Raw genomic sequence first — 16,691 nt, forward strand, 5'->3', positions numbered from 1 at the left:
TGGGGTTTTTTAAATTCATTTTGTAGTTGCAAAACGCTTGTGCAGAATAAGATTTTAGATCTTTGCCCACGTCCACTCTTCTTGTGACATGTGAGTTAATCTCAACAAGTATTTAATTTTAAAAGGCAATTTTGAAGCTCTTGCCAGACAGAGTTTGGTCAATGCCTAGCAGAAGAAATAACAGAATCTTGCAATTGTCTTAGTGCTTATGCACCTTTTCTGCTTTTAAAGTGCCAATAAATTTTTTTGTCTGTCCTTTCTGTATCTTCAGGGATAAAAATTGCAGTTGTTTCAGTTGGTATCCACTGTATTGCATGTATTATTAACATATTATTTCCTTTGTGATTGAAACATGTTTATGTGTGTGGAAAGGAGATAAAGCTGGCAAAGCTAATGGCAGCATGATTCCAAAGGCTGTTCAGTTGGCAGATGGGCCAGGCCAAGAACCAGGATAGTCATACTCTCTGTGCTTTAGCTCAGGGTTCAGTAAGGCTAGAAGATGTTTTTGTAGATAGAGGTGTGAATTTCAGTAGGGTCCAAGGCTGTACCACTCCCTAATGCTCTATTGCAGAAGAAAAATTGTACCTTCCAGGGAAATAAATTTTCCAAGGATATGTCTTCCTTTTCTTCCTACACGTGAGATAGCTACAATTTCCTCAATTTCTTGTTAGAGTGTTCTCATTAATCCCCGTTCTTCTTTATGTTCTGACTCTCACAGATATTTACTGGGGCTATTTTCATTGCTCAATCAAATAGGCATAAGTTCAGTTCAGCAGTGATTGAAGAATATTTATTTACTAGAATCTTAAGGTTCCATCATTTCTAAATCTTTGCCCTTTCTACTGGTATCAGGAGGCAGTAATTGGTACAGAAAATGGCAGAACTCCTTGCACAACATGGAGCAACAAGGTGGCTCCATTGGTTATACCCATTTGCTTTTAGAAGATGTGATGTTTGTGTTGGTTAAGCATCATAAACCCTTTAAAGGATATGGACTACTTATTTAAAGAACACTCTGGAGGTTAAAAATATGCTTTTAGATTTTAAAAAAGCAATAATTCAGGAGTTCTAAATAATATAGCTTATTAATTGAATGATGTTCTCATATAATTTGTTGTAATACCAGTAAGCTCTTACATTGGCACCTGTAGCAGTGCAGTAAAGGTGTGCAAAGACTGCATTTGTTTTAAGAAGTCTCATAACATGAATAATTATATGGAAGTTTTCACTGCTCAGCAATGGGGTTTTCTGGAGAGATATTAGGAAAGAATGGAAGTTAGAAGAAGAAATTTTCGTCCTGATCAGCACAGCAAAGATTTGGAACTTTTTCTTATTTGCAAGATAGCTCTCTAAGGAAGCCAGAGTAAGGCTCTAATTGTGTCAGAAGCAGACTGAACTCAGTCCACTCCAAATCTGGGGGTTGCTAAGGTGGCATAAATTCATCTTTCTACCCTCTGTTCTTCCTTGGCTGTACTTTCTGTGCTGCATTTCTAAGACAACGTAGCTCAGGATTTGTCCCTTTCTATTCTTAGACAAGTCTGCTGATCTATTTTTTTTTCTTTAAAAGTTTTCTTGCTTTTTAAATCTGAAAAATGAACCAAAACCTAATGTGCTTAATAGCTCTTTCTTTTTTCAATTTCTTTTTTCAACTTGCATTACTTTTTCAAGTTTAGTATGTACTAGGAACTCAGCTAAGACCCGGAAAAAGCCTCTTGGATGCAACAGCTTATACAGTGCTACTTAGGACTGCAAATACACTTTGGCTGTGGCTTGAAACATTCCTGGATTTTCAGGCCCAGCATTCTGTTGAGTTGAGCCTGTAAGAACCTTTAGATATTCATAAGGCAAACACTAAGAGGGATCAGATAAACAGCCAAATTTATATCTTCTCTTTTTTTGTTTTTGTTTGAATTGAGTTCTTGCAAACTCAGGAATTGCGTAGGATGCCAGGATTTTATTACAGAGATGAAAAGCAAGTCCATGTCACTTTTTTTAGTTACCTCACTTCTATCTCATCTTCATGTGTTGTTAGCAATTGGTGACTGTTGTTTGATACAAAAATTCCTAACTGCTGAAACACAGAAATGTTTTATGCTACTGCTATCTACCTAATCTCTGTGGGTTTATTAATAGATGTAATAATAAATGTCTATTTTTCATCATATAAGGGATTTTAAAGATACTTTGCCTTAATAAACATTTTAAAATCTTCTTTTTATTCATAGAAAACTTCCTCTACTTTTAAGTCAGAGGTGTGAAAAATAATTATACAAACATGAGCTTCCACTTAGTGCAGCAGAGTTAGATATTCATCCAGAACAGATTCAAAATACATACAGAAGCTTTAAACATGTTATTCCTACATCATAGGCTGCTCTGAAAAATAATTATGCTCACTGTTTTGAAAGTTTTTATTTTAGTCTTCATGATATATGTTGCATCTTTTTCACTGACTTTAGCATGAAAATGAAATAATTATTTTCCTGAACACACTAATACTTGTGTAGAGGTCGTTTTTACAGTCTGCTAGATCTGCATTAAAGTTCATGTGAGGTCACCTTGTATTCCTCTCATAGTAAAAGATAAATGAAGTTTCCAATATAATGTGAAATAAATCTAATAAAAACATGGGTCTCAGCTGCTTCTGTAGCTCAAAAGTTTTCCCACACCCTGCAGGTTTTACAATAGAATTTTTTTTCTGTGAAAAAGGTGAGGAACTTCTCACTACTGAAGCTGCTTCAGTATTTCTTGTTAATGGTTTTGCCTCCTTTTTTTTTTTTTAATCAATACAAGTATTTTGAAAGTTTTTGTTATCAGCCTCAATAAACCAATATTTCTTTGCTCTGTAGAAGGTTAATCTTACAATGCTGCTAAGTGCTTTGAGCTTATTATCATCTCAACCTCTTTTTTCTATCTATCTTGATTTTCAGAAAGGTAGAACAATTATATGTTTTGGAGGTCTATGAATATGTTTATGTCCTTGACATATTACTGAAGGTATTATATTACTGAGTGTATAGCTCCGTTCTGTGCACAGCTATGAATTAACTGTAAAGGTCATATAGTTAGCTCTTACTAATCCAGACAGAAACTGCACCAGATTGTCTCTGATAACTGCATTGTCTGTCATCCGTAGGCACCAACGAGGAGTCGAATGATTTATTTATGAAGACTGTTCCTTAGCTGTCCGGTAGGTGTCACAGTAAATCTTGCAATACATACGCTGTAGCTGTAAAGATTGGCACTTAACATTTCACATCTTCAGACTACAGGCCTTAATGCTAACTCTCAGTAGCTCCTGTTGATACTAATAACAAGACTTTTCTCAGCTAATAGGCAGTAATTTCCGCCCCCCCCCCCCCCCCCCATTACTGCTGTTTTGCTTCAGAACTGAGTTGCACAGCGTTGTCTCGTGCAGATGTAAACCAAGTCTGCACAATTTCCCTGGGCCCTTGCTCTTGTTCAGAGGAAGAGTGCCACCATCTGGGTTTCCAGTTTTACTCTTTTCTTTCAGATGTGACATCACGCTCTGTAGCATTAGGACTTTTTTAGTTACTAAAAGACATATTATAGATATCCAAGATGCAGTTACCTTCTAAGAGGAGTTTTAGAGGGTCGCTTGGTCACAGCCAAAAGAGTCATAGCAAATAGATCTGTAAAATGGGGGGAAAACTTCAAAATAGCAACAAGAATGGAAGGTTGTCTGTTTTGAATGCATTTACTACGTTATACTTTGAAAGCTTTAGTTAATAAAACACAAGATAGCATTTTAATTTTTAAACCTTAATACTGGTTATTATTGTAAAGTGATTTCAGTGTTAGTGTGTAGAGTTTTAAATGGATTTGATTTGTATTTTTGGCATCTAACACAGCCTAAGGATCACAGCGCTTATGCCTTCAGGCTAACTTGAAACAGATATTCTCAGCAGTGCATGATCCTGTTAGTCCACAGTGCAGTTCCACGTGCTTCACACTGTTCACCATGCCAACCTTACCTGAAGACAAGGGACAATCAAAAGAGGCACAACACAGCAGTTCTCCTGCAGCCAAAGTAAGCACTCTTACCAAGGTGTTTTCTGACACTTATGGGAAACCTGAGGCTGAAACCTGTTTGTGTGTATTTAGGAGTTCATAAAATAACTTCTAATAATTGCTAAGTACTAGTGTGGTTTGATTAATTGATGAAGCTATGAATGATCTTTCAGTAGATATTCTTAGAATTCTTCAAATATTTCACAGACTAAGGAATGAGAGCTGAAGTTGCTGAAGCACTTGTTTATCAGTTTGATCTGGAGGCTTGTGTCAGTTCTGAACCGTTTAAAGCACAGCTGTCCAACAATGTCCTTTGTTATGTTACTACAGAAAACTCTAACCTTTGAGGAAATAACTTAGGCTTGTACTCCACAGTAGTCTTGAAAGATCTAGCTTTGCCTTTACAGATACAGAAGACATTGTGCAATTCACGTTAGTGTGAAAGATGGAAATCTGTTTTTTGGTTTGAAGTCTTTCTCAGTGTTTTATTTGCCACAGTAGTAACTGATCATATGCTGGAACCATACAGAGAACATAGTTTTGCTACTCAAATTTGTGGCATCTACATGTTTTTACATGTTTTATTTGCAGATTAAAAAAAAATAAATTAAGAGATTATACTTCTCCTTTTTAAATAATTTATACCACTTACAAAAAGTAATTTTATGTTCTAATAAAGTGTGTGATGGTTTATACTTTTTAGCTTGGCTGAGGTAAAGAACATTATTGTGATTACAAAATCACAGGTTATACAGATCTTCCTGTTTTATGCAAACTGGTGTAAAGAAAGAGAGGATTTGTAATCTGGCACATCCTCATTTAAAAATGTATCACTGTCACTAGTTTTGAGGACACTGTATTCTACACTTTAGGTGAAAACATCCGCTACTTTAATATTGCTGGAAAATACTGTCAGCAGTGAGCTCTACACTGATTTGTCATGCATTCCATCTAAATTGCACATTGTGCTGAGTGTTAGTTTCCTGGCTTAAGATAAACACCCCAGATGGATGCAAGTTCATTGGACTATTAGCTGAGAACATATATTTTTTAAAGTAGATTTTGTGGGGTTTTTTTTAACTCACCCATGTGAAGAGCATTTTAGTACAAAAGATGCTGTGTAAAACATATCTGAAAAGAAAAAATACAAAAAGCTCAATGACATTAATGAATCTCATCCTGAACATGCATGTCAAATTGGAAATATGAAGAACTCCAACCACCTACCATGAAAAAAAATATTAAAAAATAATCTATATTATGCAGAACTTTCAGAGGCAGGTCTTAAATGAACTATACTGTGATAGTTCCAAATCAGTTCACTGTGAAATGTTTTGCTTTAGGTATGTTGTTCTTTTTAGGCACAAAGTAACAGCGGAAGGATTTTAACCAACTCACTGCTCATGAGCCCACTTAAGTTATGGGTTGCAACCAGCCAATGTTCTGAGAATTTGATCTTTTCATACCTGCTATGACTCTTGGGTCTTGCTGCAGTCCAATTCTACAGCATGACTATGTAATAAGTAAAAGAGCTTATCAGTATGAGATAAGGACTTGCAAGCAAGGAGAGGACATCGGGAGGAACTAAGAACTGGTGGACTTTTCTGTTTTCTGCCATTGAAAAAAACTTTCCAAGTCTGGAATCTCGTCTTAGCCAAAGTGCTATCTGGTGTCTAACAGTTTCCTCATTCTGTTTCAGGACATGCTTCCCCACCTTTTCTTGCATGCACAAATGCACACACATTCACAAAACAGTGCTGAGAAAAAAAGAATTAACCTTATATCTCGTGCTATTTCTTGCCTACTTTAAGTACCTTTTATAGGTTGGGAAGACCTGGGTTATATTTCTCAAATTCATTTTTCCATTTTAGTATTTCTTATGGCAGCCTGTGTTCACCATTCTGACTAACTCTAAACAACATTCAACGAAGTATTGATTGGCATTGAGTTCCTGAGGAAAGTAGATGTAAAATTCCCATTAACACAGGTGTGACGGCAGTTGGCTTAGTTCAGAGAACTTTAGCCACTTGTTTGAAATATTGTCTGAATTAAGATTATGTAGTTGAGTTCTTAGTTTTTTGTGCTGCCTCTTAAAAACTCTTAAAAACTTACTTCAGGTTTTTAGTATCAAAAATGTAATTTCTCTGCATATAATGCATAACTGTTGCAAAGAAAATGGAATCCTTACCAGTTATGTTAAGATTTATAGTGGCCAATATATCTCCCTACACTTTCAGTGTTGGTTGTGAGCTACCATCTTTCCCCTTTTTTACAGAAAAAAACCCCACAACCTGTTTCTATTTCCAGCTTTCTTCTGGTTTTGTATCCTGAACACTATTTTACTTGCTCTTCTGACTGCTGAGGAAAAGTCTCTCAAATGTTTGTAATGTTTCTTGTACACTGATTATTCCATCATTCAAGCTTCAACATTTCTTTTTTTATATAATTCCTATTTAAATTTGTATTTTACTTTTATAAAATCACTTCATGTTCTCTGTTTTGTTCCGAAGATGACCCATGTTTACTTTGTTCTTCTGTCTGTTTCAACTAGTTGCAACTGCAATCTAATTTCCTTACCTTACTTGCTAAACTCTAAGCTCACCACTTTACTTAAACATGTAAATTAAGCTTATTTAAAACCCCATCTCACTCAAAAGACTGCTCCCTGAGATGTATAACTTTTCTGAGGCCTTTCACATACCTGTCTGTTTCAGGCCAAATTTGCTCTGAAATTCAGTCCAGACCTTTAATTAATTTCTAAGATTGTAGGCAGGTGACAGAAGATTTGTTTTTCCCCTCCAGTGCTTTAAAGAATTCAGGTGATATACAGTAAAGCTTTATCATCTGACTGCCCTGGCAGGATAGCTCTTTTAGTAGAGAGATTTTTTTTTTTTCTCCCATTACTGTTCAAATCCACCCAAATTTTGCTGGATTATAAAACTTCTAAAAACACATTTTCTGTACACCTAGTGAGGGCTTGGTAGAGCTTAACAGCCATAGTGTCTGCAGATCCTACCCACCCTGAGTATTCCTGAGCCTCCTGGATCTTCTGTTAGAGACCAAACTGCATATGCCATCCTCTCAGCCCTGCACAAGCCTCCCTGCAAGACTAGATGGCACACAGTTATCCTCCCAGAGCATGTGGGTCAGTTCCCAACAAAGCCAAAGAGGTGGAGTCAGTTTTACCTTACATTTTAATGGGAGTAGGGCTTGAGGAAAAAGGAAGCAAAGGCCTGGTAGCAGGTAGTCACTGGTACTAGGAGAGGAAGCAGCTGTTGGGAATGTCTGAAGAGTGGATGGGCTTGGAAGCTAACACAGAGAGGGCAGTTACAGGCAGGCAGTGGGAGTGTGGTGGAAAACTTCTGTATCATGTTTGTGTAGACGTACAATTGTGAGATAACTTCAGCTTCCTGTTAAAGCTTCTCTTCCAAGATATGCAAGTAGCAGCCTGAGTGCTCTTCCAAGTATCAAGATTTATTTTGATTCAAGCCAGCTGGCCCTGCAAACAACTTCATGTTCTAGCTTTTCCTGACCCTCTCCTGTACAAATGTGCAATAGGTTTGGACAAGGGGAGGTGGGAATTTTTGCCTGTGTAAGAGTTGAACTGCTCTATCTGCTGACCAAGATTAATGTGTTCTACCTGACCTGAACTAGCCTGTGCTACAGCCTTTTTCTTTTTTCTTCTTTTTTTTTTTTTTTCTTTTCAATAAGCTGCTTTAGAGACCTAAAATGGACTGGAGTGACTCTAGGGCTGATGTTGCGTCATTCAAGAGCTTTTGCTCTTTGTCAGTCATGAGATTAGTATAAACAGTGCACATGTGTACTCAGCTGCTTTGCCCCACCAGAAGGCAGTCACCTGAATTCTTCTCATTGACTGTTAGGCAAAATACATTGTTATTTAGTAATGTTTTCAAGAGTATTACTAAAACTTGCTTTCATACAATAACATTTGTGCACTTGAATCTCAAATAGATCATGCCTTTACATTCTAACATTTCCAATATTACAAGGATATTTTTCTTAAATGTGTATCTTCATATTATGTTCTTGGCATGTTTCCCATTCTGCTTTCCTGTGACTGGCAATTTGAATCTACCAAGGAATGTTATATGTAAATTATGAGTATAGAAATGTGGAGCTGCATGGAATGTATTTGTTTTAGTACACAAAAAAAGTTATTTGTATCAGAATCAAGAACCCTAAATGAGATATCCAAACCAAAGTACATTTTATTGCCTTTGAGAGTAAGAGGGCTTATTCTATATACTTTAGTAGACTGTTTTCAGAATGCTTCTAGAGTTCCTTTAATTGATCAGAAAATATTATTTCAGCAAGAATAAAATGCAGCACTGAGAGAGTTCTGTAGTATCTGATAGATTTTAGCAGTCATGTAAGCGTTAGCTTTCTTGGATGTATGTAATTACATTTCAATTTATTCTCTTGGCTGCTTGTTTATTGTAACAAACCTTATGACTATGCTAATTTCTCCACAGGACAGCAGATGACTGAAACAATCATTCATTGACATTCACTAATTAATGTTACTAAAATAAATGTTAGTCTGAATTAATTACAGATGTCAACCTCTAGTAGGTAGAAATTCTTAAAAGTAGTAAGGAAAATTGACAGCAAATGTTATTTCAGTAAAAGCAAAATTATAACAGTTGAATGTAATTGGCTTGAACAGCAAACATGATCTTTTAGAAATTTCAGAAGCTTTGCTTCCTAGAGAGGTGTTTGATGCCCCAGGCCTGTCAGCATTTGAGAGGCACTTGAGCAATGCCCTTAATAACATGCTTTCAGTTTTGGCCAGCCCTAAAGGGGTCAAGCAGTTGGACTAGATGATCAGTGTTAGTCCCTTCCAACTGAAAATGTTCCATTCTGTTCCATTATCTAATCCCATGCCAACTGAAGTAAAAATTTCTTATAACTTTCGGGTGCAGTTTCAAGAAAAGTTTAGACTCCAAATAGCTAAAAAAAATAAAATACTTGTACATACCCGTGCATAGCATAAACAAGTAGAATTTGAGAATTTACAAATTATGCCTTATATTTTGCAAGTCAATTGATGGCAGTCCCCCCCTGCCACTTTCAGGAAGCTTTCCATGCAGCTAATAAATATTTATACTGCTATGATATATTCTATTTCTCTCTTGATTGTTTTCTAAAATAAAAATTGCAGCTTTTAACAGGTGTCTACACTTTCCACCCTCTGCATGATTTTATGTGAATCACTTTTCACAAAACCAAATTGCTTATGTAGCCTTTGAAAAGGACAGAGGTGGCTGGGATTTTTGGGGGTGTGTGTGAATCTGAATGTAGTGCATGGGGAAGAAGTAATAATTTTTTGCTACATATGAGAAATCTACAGTTAATTTTTTCAATTTGCTGCATCTCTGTTTGGAATATCACAGGAAACAGATTCCTTTGTCTTCAGCTGTTTGGCATCATTGTGGATGAAGGTGTGGGATTTAAGTTCTTGGGACAAGTTCTTGTATTTTCTTAAGAATGCAAGCATGCATTGATACTGAGTACCAGTTTATTTGTTGCTTAAAGATCATATTGTATGTTATTAAATACAGCACTTCTATTTAAAAAAAAAAAAACAACTTCCAGTTAATGGGAGAGAAAACCAAGTAGAACACTAATAAGATAATCTTGTAATTATTTTCTGGTATTTTGAATAGCATGTGTACACTTAATACTGCATTTATTGAAGTTAGGATTACAACCTGATACTGTTCAGAGACTTTGTGTGCCTAATGTAGCCCTGTTATACACAGCTGCTCTTTGCTCTTGCATGCAGCTCATCCGTTCACTCAGTGTTGGACATGTACTTCAGTAAAGGAATGGTTTGCTTTGTGAAAAATCAGTTTGTCTACCATTTTAAAGCATTCTCATTAGTTCCATGCTCACTGAATTTAGCTTGTGTGCATTAAAAATTTGTTAAGAAAACAGAAAATTCCAGGTGTCCATCATCTCTTTTTAGCCATTTAAGTCTAGACCTCTGATTCATATTTATTTTATCAAATACGAGCTAATTCTCATTAGTTTGGTCATCTTTTCTTTTAGCTAAATTATACATTATCTTCCACATAGAGTGTCAGTATTCAGTGTTTTGAATTTCTTTTTAACTACATTTTTGTATTTGTCACAAACCATTTAGGACACTACTGTTGAAGGGACAACATGCAGTACTCCTTCTATTGTTCTTCCAGAGAATGCTGTTACGCCAGATGTAGAAATTGATAAAAATCTGGTTAACAGGTACTATATAATACATTATCAATCTATGCATAAATTGTACAGTAATTCCAGGAACTGTGTTTCTAAAATATTGCTTTGAAATTTATCTTGTGTTAAAATATTATTGCTATATATCTCTTTGTAATTTGATCGTATTGTCTTTGCATTTTGCTGGTGATTTTTTAGATGCAGGGAAAGGGAGGGGACACAATATGATTGATACTAAAAGAGTAGAGTTTCTTATAATACTGGGCCTGCCAACCTGAGTCAGTATACTTTAAGTTTAGATGAACTTTCTTGTCTTTCAGAATAGAATAATTTGAAACTGCAAAAAAAATTTCAATTAAGGTTTTGCATAATTTGAAATAAAAGGTGTACCTTTTGAAATCTATCCATTTGCGAGCAAATAAAATATGGCCTGATGAGGAAAAGATTACTTGGTCAAACCCTTTTGCAGACATACAGGAAGGGGGGGTGTGTGTTAACAATCCTACACCTGCTACAAGGATGACTGACAGTTGGATTCCTCTCCCTCTGTGCATGGCAATGTACAGTATTGTCCTTCTGTACAAATTTGCACCTTTACTTAGACCCAGTCAATGAGCTGAGACTGAAGAAAGTATACTTGAGCACTTTTGTGTTTCCTGAAGTTCCTTCCCATGGAAATTCAATTTGGTAGCTAAATCCCTAATTCTGGTCTACTAATTATATAACCAGTTGTGCTTCCTCTCATTATATAAATATTTCCACTGAACCAATGAGAACTTTGTAGACTGATGTAGAGTTAGGAAATTAATCCTTATAAGATTTTTTTTTAATTACTGGTTTTAAAATACTAAAAATGTAACTTCCTCAAGGTATGTTCAGCCATCAGTGCTGAGTCTCACAAATGAGTGTATTTTATGTACAAAGCCTGTGTTGTCTGTGTTCCCTTCTTGAAATAAAAAACTAGCTATAGTACCATCTCATTACAATATTCTTAGTATCATGCTGAAAAATAGACATTGTAGTAATAACATTTGCAATCTGTTGTAATAATTTTGCCAATTGAAACTATGTTGCTCTTAAAAACAATCCATTTGTATGATCTTTAAATTACTGAAGTGTGTTTTAAAGAAGAAGGAAGGGTTTTAGCAAAAGATGGGCCTAGAATATATGACAGTATGCATAATAAAACTTATTTGTGAGGGCAGAACATGTCCAAGAAAGGCCTATGATCATAAAAATACTTTGCAATTTTTACTAACAGTTTTTGCAAGTATTTTATTTAGTTTTGTATACTTAATATTTTATAGTTTTATGAACTGCATAAAATGCTTCTTCTTTTGACAGTTTTAATGTATTACATATAATTTTTAGAATAAATCTACCTTCCAGTCTTGTGCATGTTATCTTGGTATTGACTTAAAAGACATACTGTTTTATGTAATTTAAGGTGATGCTGATGAAGCTACTTTTGTTGCATATTGTTTCTTTCCTTACAAAAAATTGTTGGTAGTCTGGCACTGATGGCTAACTTTGTTTCATAAGACAATATTCTGAGATATTAGGACATCATTGTATTATTAGCCAGCATCTTTATAATTTTCTTCTAAATCCAATTAAAATATGCTCAGTTCTTTTTAAGTCCTGAGTTGAAAACATTGGAAATTGAGCTAATGGACTTTTTTTCTGCCTGAAGAAAAATTGCAACAAGTGTAGGCCTCTCTTCCACCTCTCTTCCTTCCCTTCCTTCCTTGCATCTGTTCAGTCCTCCTTGCTGTTTTGGTAAAGCTGTGAAGGAAACTTTTGTAGCACCCAGAAACTGGGATAGGACCACATTCCTGAGCTGGTGAAACATAATAAGTATCAGTTGAAAATTTGAGTAGATAATGTTTCAAGGCTAGATAGTTGGACAACTTAAATACCTAGCTTGAGTGCACCTTTTTGTTTTCTTTCTTTTTTTTTTTTAAAATAAAAGAAAAATGCTTTCTTTTAATGTTAAATTTTTAAAGAGAAGTATAACTTTGTTTTGGATGCTACTCCCATAATTTTTATTTGTTCATTTTTCTCTCTAGGCCCCGTAGTCCTCATAGGAGACATTCTAACCGTGCCTCTAGGAATTCAACAAGTTCATTGACTTCTGTTGGTAAGAAGTGATTATTCATTTAAGCTAGGATGTTTTCACAGAAAATGTGACATGCAGTGAAGACCTACATTTAGAGTTTGACTGTATTAACTACAGCTTTTTTCCTGTGTTTGGTGTCTGTAATGCATGCACAGGAAATGCTGCTAGCATGTTGAATTGTCATCATGAGTTTATGATCCTGAGTGGATTGCATGCAGACAGAGCCAGGGAAATACGTTTATTGTTAGTTTTGTAAAGTTGATAGATTGGTGTGTCAGCTTAACATTTCAAGAAGGCTGGAGATACACAGATATACATGCTTAAAATTCTTGTTGTACACAAAACACTGTTCATTAGTACTGGTCTTGTTACTTTTGAAGAGCTGGAAATTTTTAGCAAGGACCTTAACATACTTTTGAGGCCACACCTGGCATATTGCGTCCAGTTTTGGGCACCTCAATTCAAGAGAGACATTGAGGTGCTGGAGCAAGGACAGAGGAGGGCAACGAAGCTGGTGAAAGGCCTAGAGAATAAATCTTCTGAAGAACACTTGAAGGAGCTGGGAATGTTTAGCTTGAGAAGGAGGAGGCTAAGGGGAGACCTCATCAGTCTCTACAACTACCTGAAAGGTCATTGTAGAGGGCTTGGTGCTGGTCTCTTCTCACAGGTAATTAGCACAGAACAAGAGGGAATGGCTTCAAGCTGCAACAGGGTAGGTTTAGACTGGACGTTAGGGAAAAAATTTTCACAGAAAGAGTGGTTGGGCACTGGAATAGGCTGCCCAGGGAGGTGGTTGAGTCACCATCCCTGGATGTGTTTAAGTGTCATTTGGATCTGGTGTTGGTGGGTATGGTTTAGGGGAGAACTTTGTAAAGTAGGGATGATGGTTGGACTTGGTGATCCCAAGTGTCTTTTCCAACCTGAATAATTCTATGATTCTATGATTCTATAATTTAAGCCTCAAGTGTTTTACTTTGACTGTCATATCAGATTGAACTTCAACTGCAAGCAAGCTATCCAGGGGATGATTTTCTTCATTGCTTCACTTCCCAATGAGATTCTTACTACGTAATTACTTATTCTAGTGACTGTTTGGTTAGTCATATGCTCCTCAGATGTTAGCAGAAGGAGAGAGTTCTCTGGAAGACACAAACCTTTCCAGATGTCATTCTGTAGAATACAGAGCTTCAAGCCTGCTTTCTATTCCAACTGCTGCAGTTGACCTTTTGGTGTGTCTTGAAACCCACTCAAGCAACTGAGTTCTGCTTTCCATTTTTATCAGTGAACTGGAGGATGGAGTGCACTCTCATCAAATTAGCAGATGAAATCAAATTGGGGGAGATTAATTCATATAGGTTGAGGGCAGTGCTGCAATTCAAAGAGACCTAGACAGGCTGGAGGAATGAGTCAGTAGGAACTTTATAAAATTCAGCAATATGCATGGAAAAACTAAGTCTATAGCAGAAATGTTGTGACTGCTAGATCTAATGCCACTTTTACTGATAAATCAGAAAAACTATACTGGGGGCACAGCCAGAAAAGCCAGTTTCACATATCAGAGCATCTTTGATCATAATGACTTAAACTTAGTGAGTTACCTGGGGTTTTGAGGACTTGCAAACATGAATGTTTGTTAAATGCAAGCTCAAAGCTAAATTTATAGATATGTTTTATATTTGTTATGCTGAAATGCCACAACCTATCTGGAAATATGTGGTACAGATCTAATTCTGACATTTTCCACCCAGACAACAGCGGTCATGTGATTGATCTGTTAAATGATCAGCTACCAGATGTCAAAATATCAGAGGAAGACAAAAAGAAGAATCTTGAATTGCTAGAAGAAGCAAAGAAAGTGAGTGAGAGGTTTCTAACACGCAGAGGCAGAAAGTCAAGAAGCAGCCTTCCAGAGTCACCCACAGGTAAGTGTAGGATTCTGAATTCAAAATTTTATATTCTACTTCAGAGATCTGCAAAGGCACAATCAAGCATCTACTGTAATACATACATTGCTACTGTATACGTGCACTTTGTTAATTTGAAGGTCAGAATCTCTCTGTGCCTCCCCACAATTCCATATCAAACCAAAGTTATCAGTGTCTGTACTCATATGTAAGAGTGGAAGATGGTGTAAACTTTTTTAAGTGCCTGAACAACACACTCCAAATAGGAGTAATTTCCTATTACTGCTGTAATTGAAAAGCATGAAGTATGTGTATTGGAATCTAAAAAAATGGTCACAAATTTCTGTTTGTGCATATTTTCTTCCTAATGTTCCTGTGGGACATAATGTGAAATTGTAATGATTCAGACAAGATTCAGACTGCTGAACATTCCCACAGACATAATTACACAGATTTTTATTCTGACCATAGCCATAAACTAAGCTAAATTGACCAGAATCTACTTTAAAATCAGCAGACTAAAATATAATATCAATTGAAATTACTTTTTCCCCTCATATGAAGTGTTTGAAAACTAGGACAAAAGGCCAATTCAAGATAAAGTTATGTCTTAAAATCAACTTGACAATTTATGGAAGAAAAAAAACCCTATACTTTTTAAATTAAACTTTCCTTTCCCCCCCCCAAATTCCTTGTGAATCATTCTCCTGTGTCTACTTCCCTGCAGTGCTTACATATTAGAAAACTGAGAAGAATAAGCATGCTGTGTATCAACAGAATTGTATTAGTTTATGGCAGGTATATGAGAGAAAACCTGCTCGAAGTTCCTAATTACCAAGTAAAACTTGGCAGTTAAAACAACTTGCCAGGTTCTGGACAAGCACATGACTGATGATTATTTAATTCATGGTTTAATCTTATCTGAGTTTTAAAAATTCAGAAGCTATAAGTCTAGAAACTAAAATTACCCTTTCTTTTTCTTTTTCTTTTTTTTTTTTTTTTGGTCTTTGTTTTAATGAAGCAGTTTCACCTACACTTAGTCCTAAAGTTTCACCAGTAGCATCTCGGAGCAACTCTCTCACTCTTCCAGTTCCATCAGGTAAAATAATCTATGTGGACTTGAACTTTAACTTATAAAAACTCACCAAAAATGTATTTTTAGTATCTCTTGAGCAGAAGTGAAAATCTGTAGATTCAAGCATCTCATGACTGCCCATAATATATACTTTTAACTTTTTCTTTTTTTAAGTTATATTTGTATTCCTGTGTTACATGCTCTGTTTCTTTATTCTTTTCAATAATGGAGTTTTGAGAAGCTTTAATGATCTTTCACTTACTATCTTACTATTTTAGATAATTTTTATCCCTTTTAAATAGTACTTTCCACATTTAAATTTTGTCCTTATGTTATGTGGAACTGTGCATGTATGTGTTTGCCAGTGCTGTAGTAGTGTAAGTGTTGAGCAAAACATCAGAATATGCCCTTATTTTGTGTGTGTCTTCCTAGGGTCTGATGTATGCACAACCACTGGTGTTGAGTCTGTATCTCCAGGGCAGGTAAGAAAGAGCTGAATAGTGTGCACAGTAACCTGGTTATTACTGTACTGTATTACATTATGCTGTCCTTTTAGTCCCTGAGACAAATGGGATGTTTTGAATACCATTTTATATACCAGGATTGTATTATTAATTTGTTTTTTCTGCAAAAAGAGTGAGGGACTAATAAATGTTAACTCTGAAGATAAAGATCCAAGAGCTAACAAATGCTGAAGGATCGTAGAGATCTGTTAAGTGCAGAAAATGGAAAAAGATCCAATATAATCCTCTTCTATGGAAAAAAATAATCCCTAAACGTACTTCATAAATTAATGGGACAAACAGTGTAAAAACTAGGATTTCACAGTTCATCCATAATATCTGTATCTAACATTTGCAGCATAGATGTGAAAGATAAACATGTAAGGCAAGTTTTTTCTTCCTTTTTTGCTAGAATAACAGAACTGTGAAAGAAGATGACAGGCAAACTGCAGAGGTAAGAGTTTCACAGTAAGTGTTGAATAAAATCTGCTTGTCTTAGCACAAGTATGACTTATTTATGTGACTTCAAAGGCTAAAAGACTGTTCACTTAGGGAAAATGAAAATGATACTGCTCTGAGAAATGTGAAGCACTTGCAAATGTAGTGGAGGACAATGGTCTGGCCTTTACATCCTGTCCATGCACCCTGCTCTAGCTCAGTTAAAATCAATACACTAAATAACTTTGTAAGTAAAGTAAAAATATTTGCTATAGCCACTTTGGTGTATGCTGGTTGTTTAGACAGACATCCTCCTCCAGACCCCTTTGATTCAGTGGAAAAGGTTACTGTACTGTACCTCATGTTCCCCACCACCAATGGGATAT

At 35.8% G+C, this 16,691-nt stretch overlaps 1 protein-coding gene across 6 annotated transcripts in view; it reads left to right on the forward strand.

Moving 5' to 3' along the window:
* The window catches only part of IRAG1 (inositol 1,4,5-triphosphate receptor associated 1), a 72,203-nt gene that overhangs the window by 32,063 nt on the left and 23,449 nt on the right, over nucleotides 1-16,691 (forward strand). For 4 of the 6 annotated variants that reach the window (XM_051622169.1, XM_051622168.1, XM_051622172.1 and 1 more), the window contains exons 3-10: nucleotides 3,137-3,190; nucleotides 3,873-4,051; nucleotides 10,199-10,299; nucleotides 12,336-12,406; nucleotides 14,134-14,307; nucleotides 15,311-15,388; nucleotides 15,797-15,846; nucleotides 16,280-16,321. In XM_051622169.1, the coding sequence (XP_051478129.1) occupies nucleotides 3,983-4,051; nucleotides 10,199-10,299; nucleotides 12,336-12,406; nucleotides 14,134-14,307; nucleotides 15,311-15,388; nucleotides 15,797-15,846; nucleotides 16,280-16,321 (585 nt within the window). In that variant the 5' untranslated portion in view covers nucleotides 3,137-3,190; nucleotides 3,873-3,982. Of the gene's footprint in view, nucleotides 1-3,136; nucleotides 3,191-3,872; nucleotides 4,052-9,468; nucleotides 9,495-10,198; nucleotides 10,300-12,335; nucleotides 12,407-14,133; nucleotides 14,308-15,310; nucleotides 15,389-15,796; nucleotides 15,847-16,279; nucleotides 16,322-16,691 lie in introns of those variants that run through there. The other 2 variants (XM_051622171.1, XM_051622173.1) reach the window with 2 other exon arrangements.

This window comes from Apus apus, chromosome 5, assembly GCF_020740795.1.
Source record: "Apus apus isolate bApuApu2 chromosome 5, bApuApu2.pri.cur, whole genome shotgun sequence".
NCBI classification, from domain to species: Eukaryota; Metazoa; Chordata; class Aves; order Apodiformes; family Apodidae; genus Apus; species Apus apus.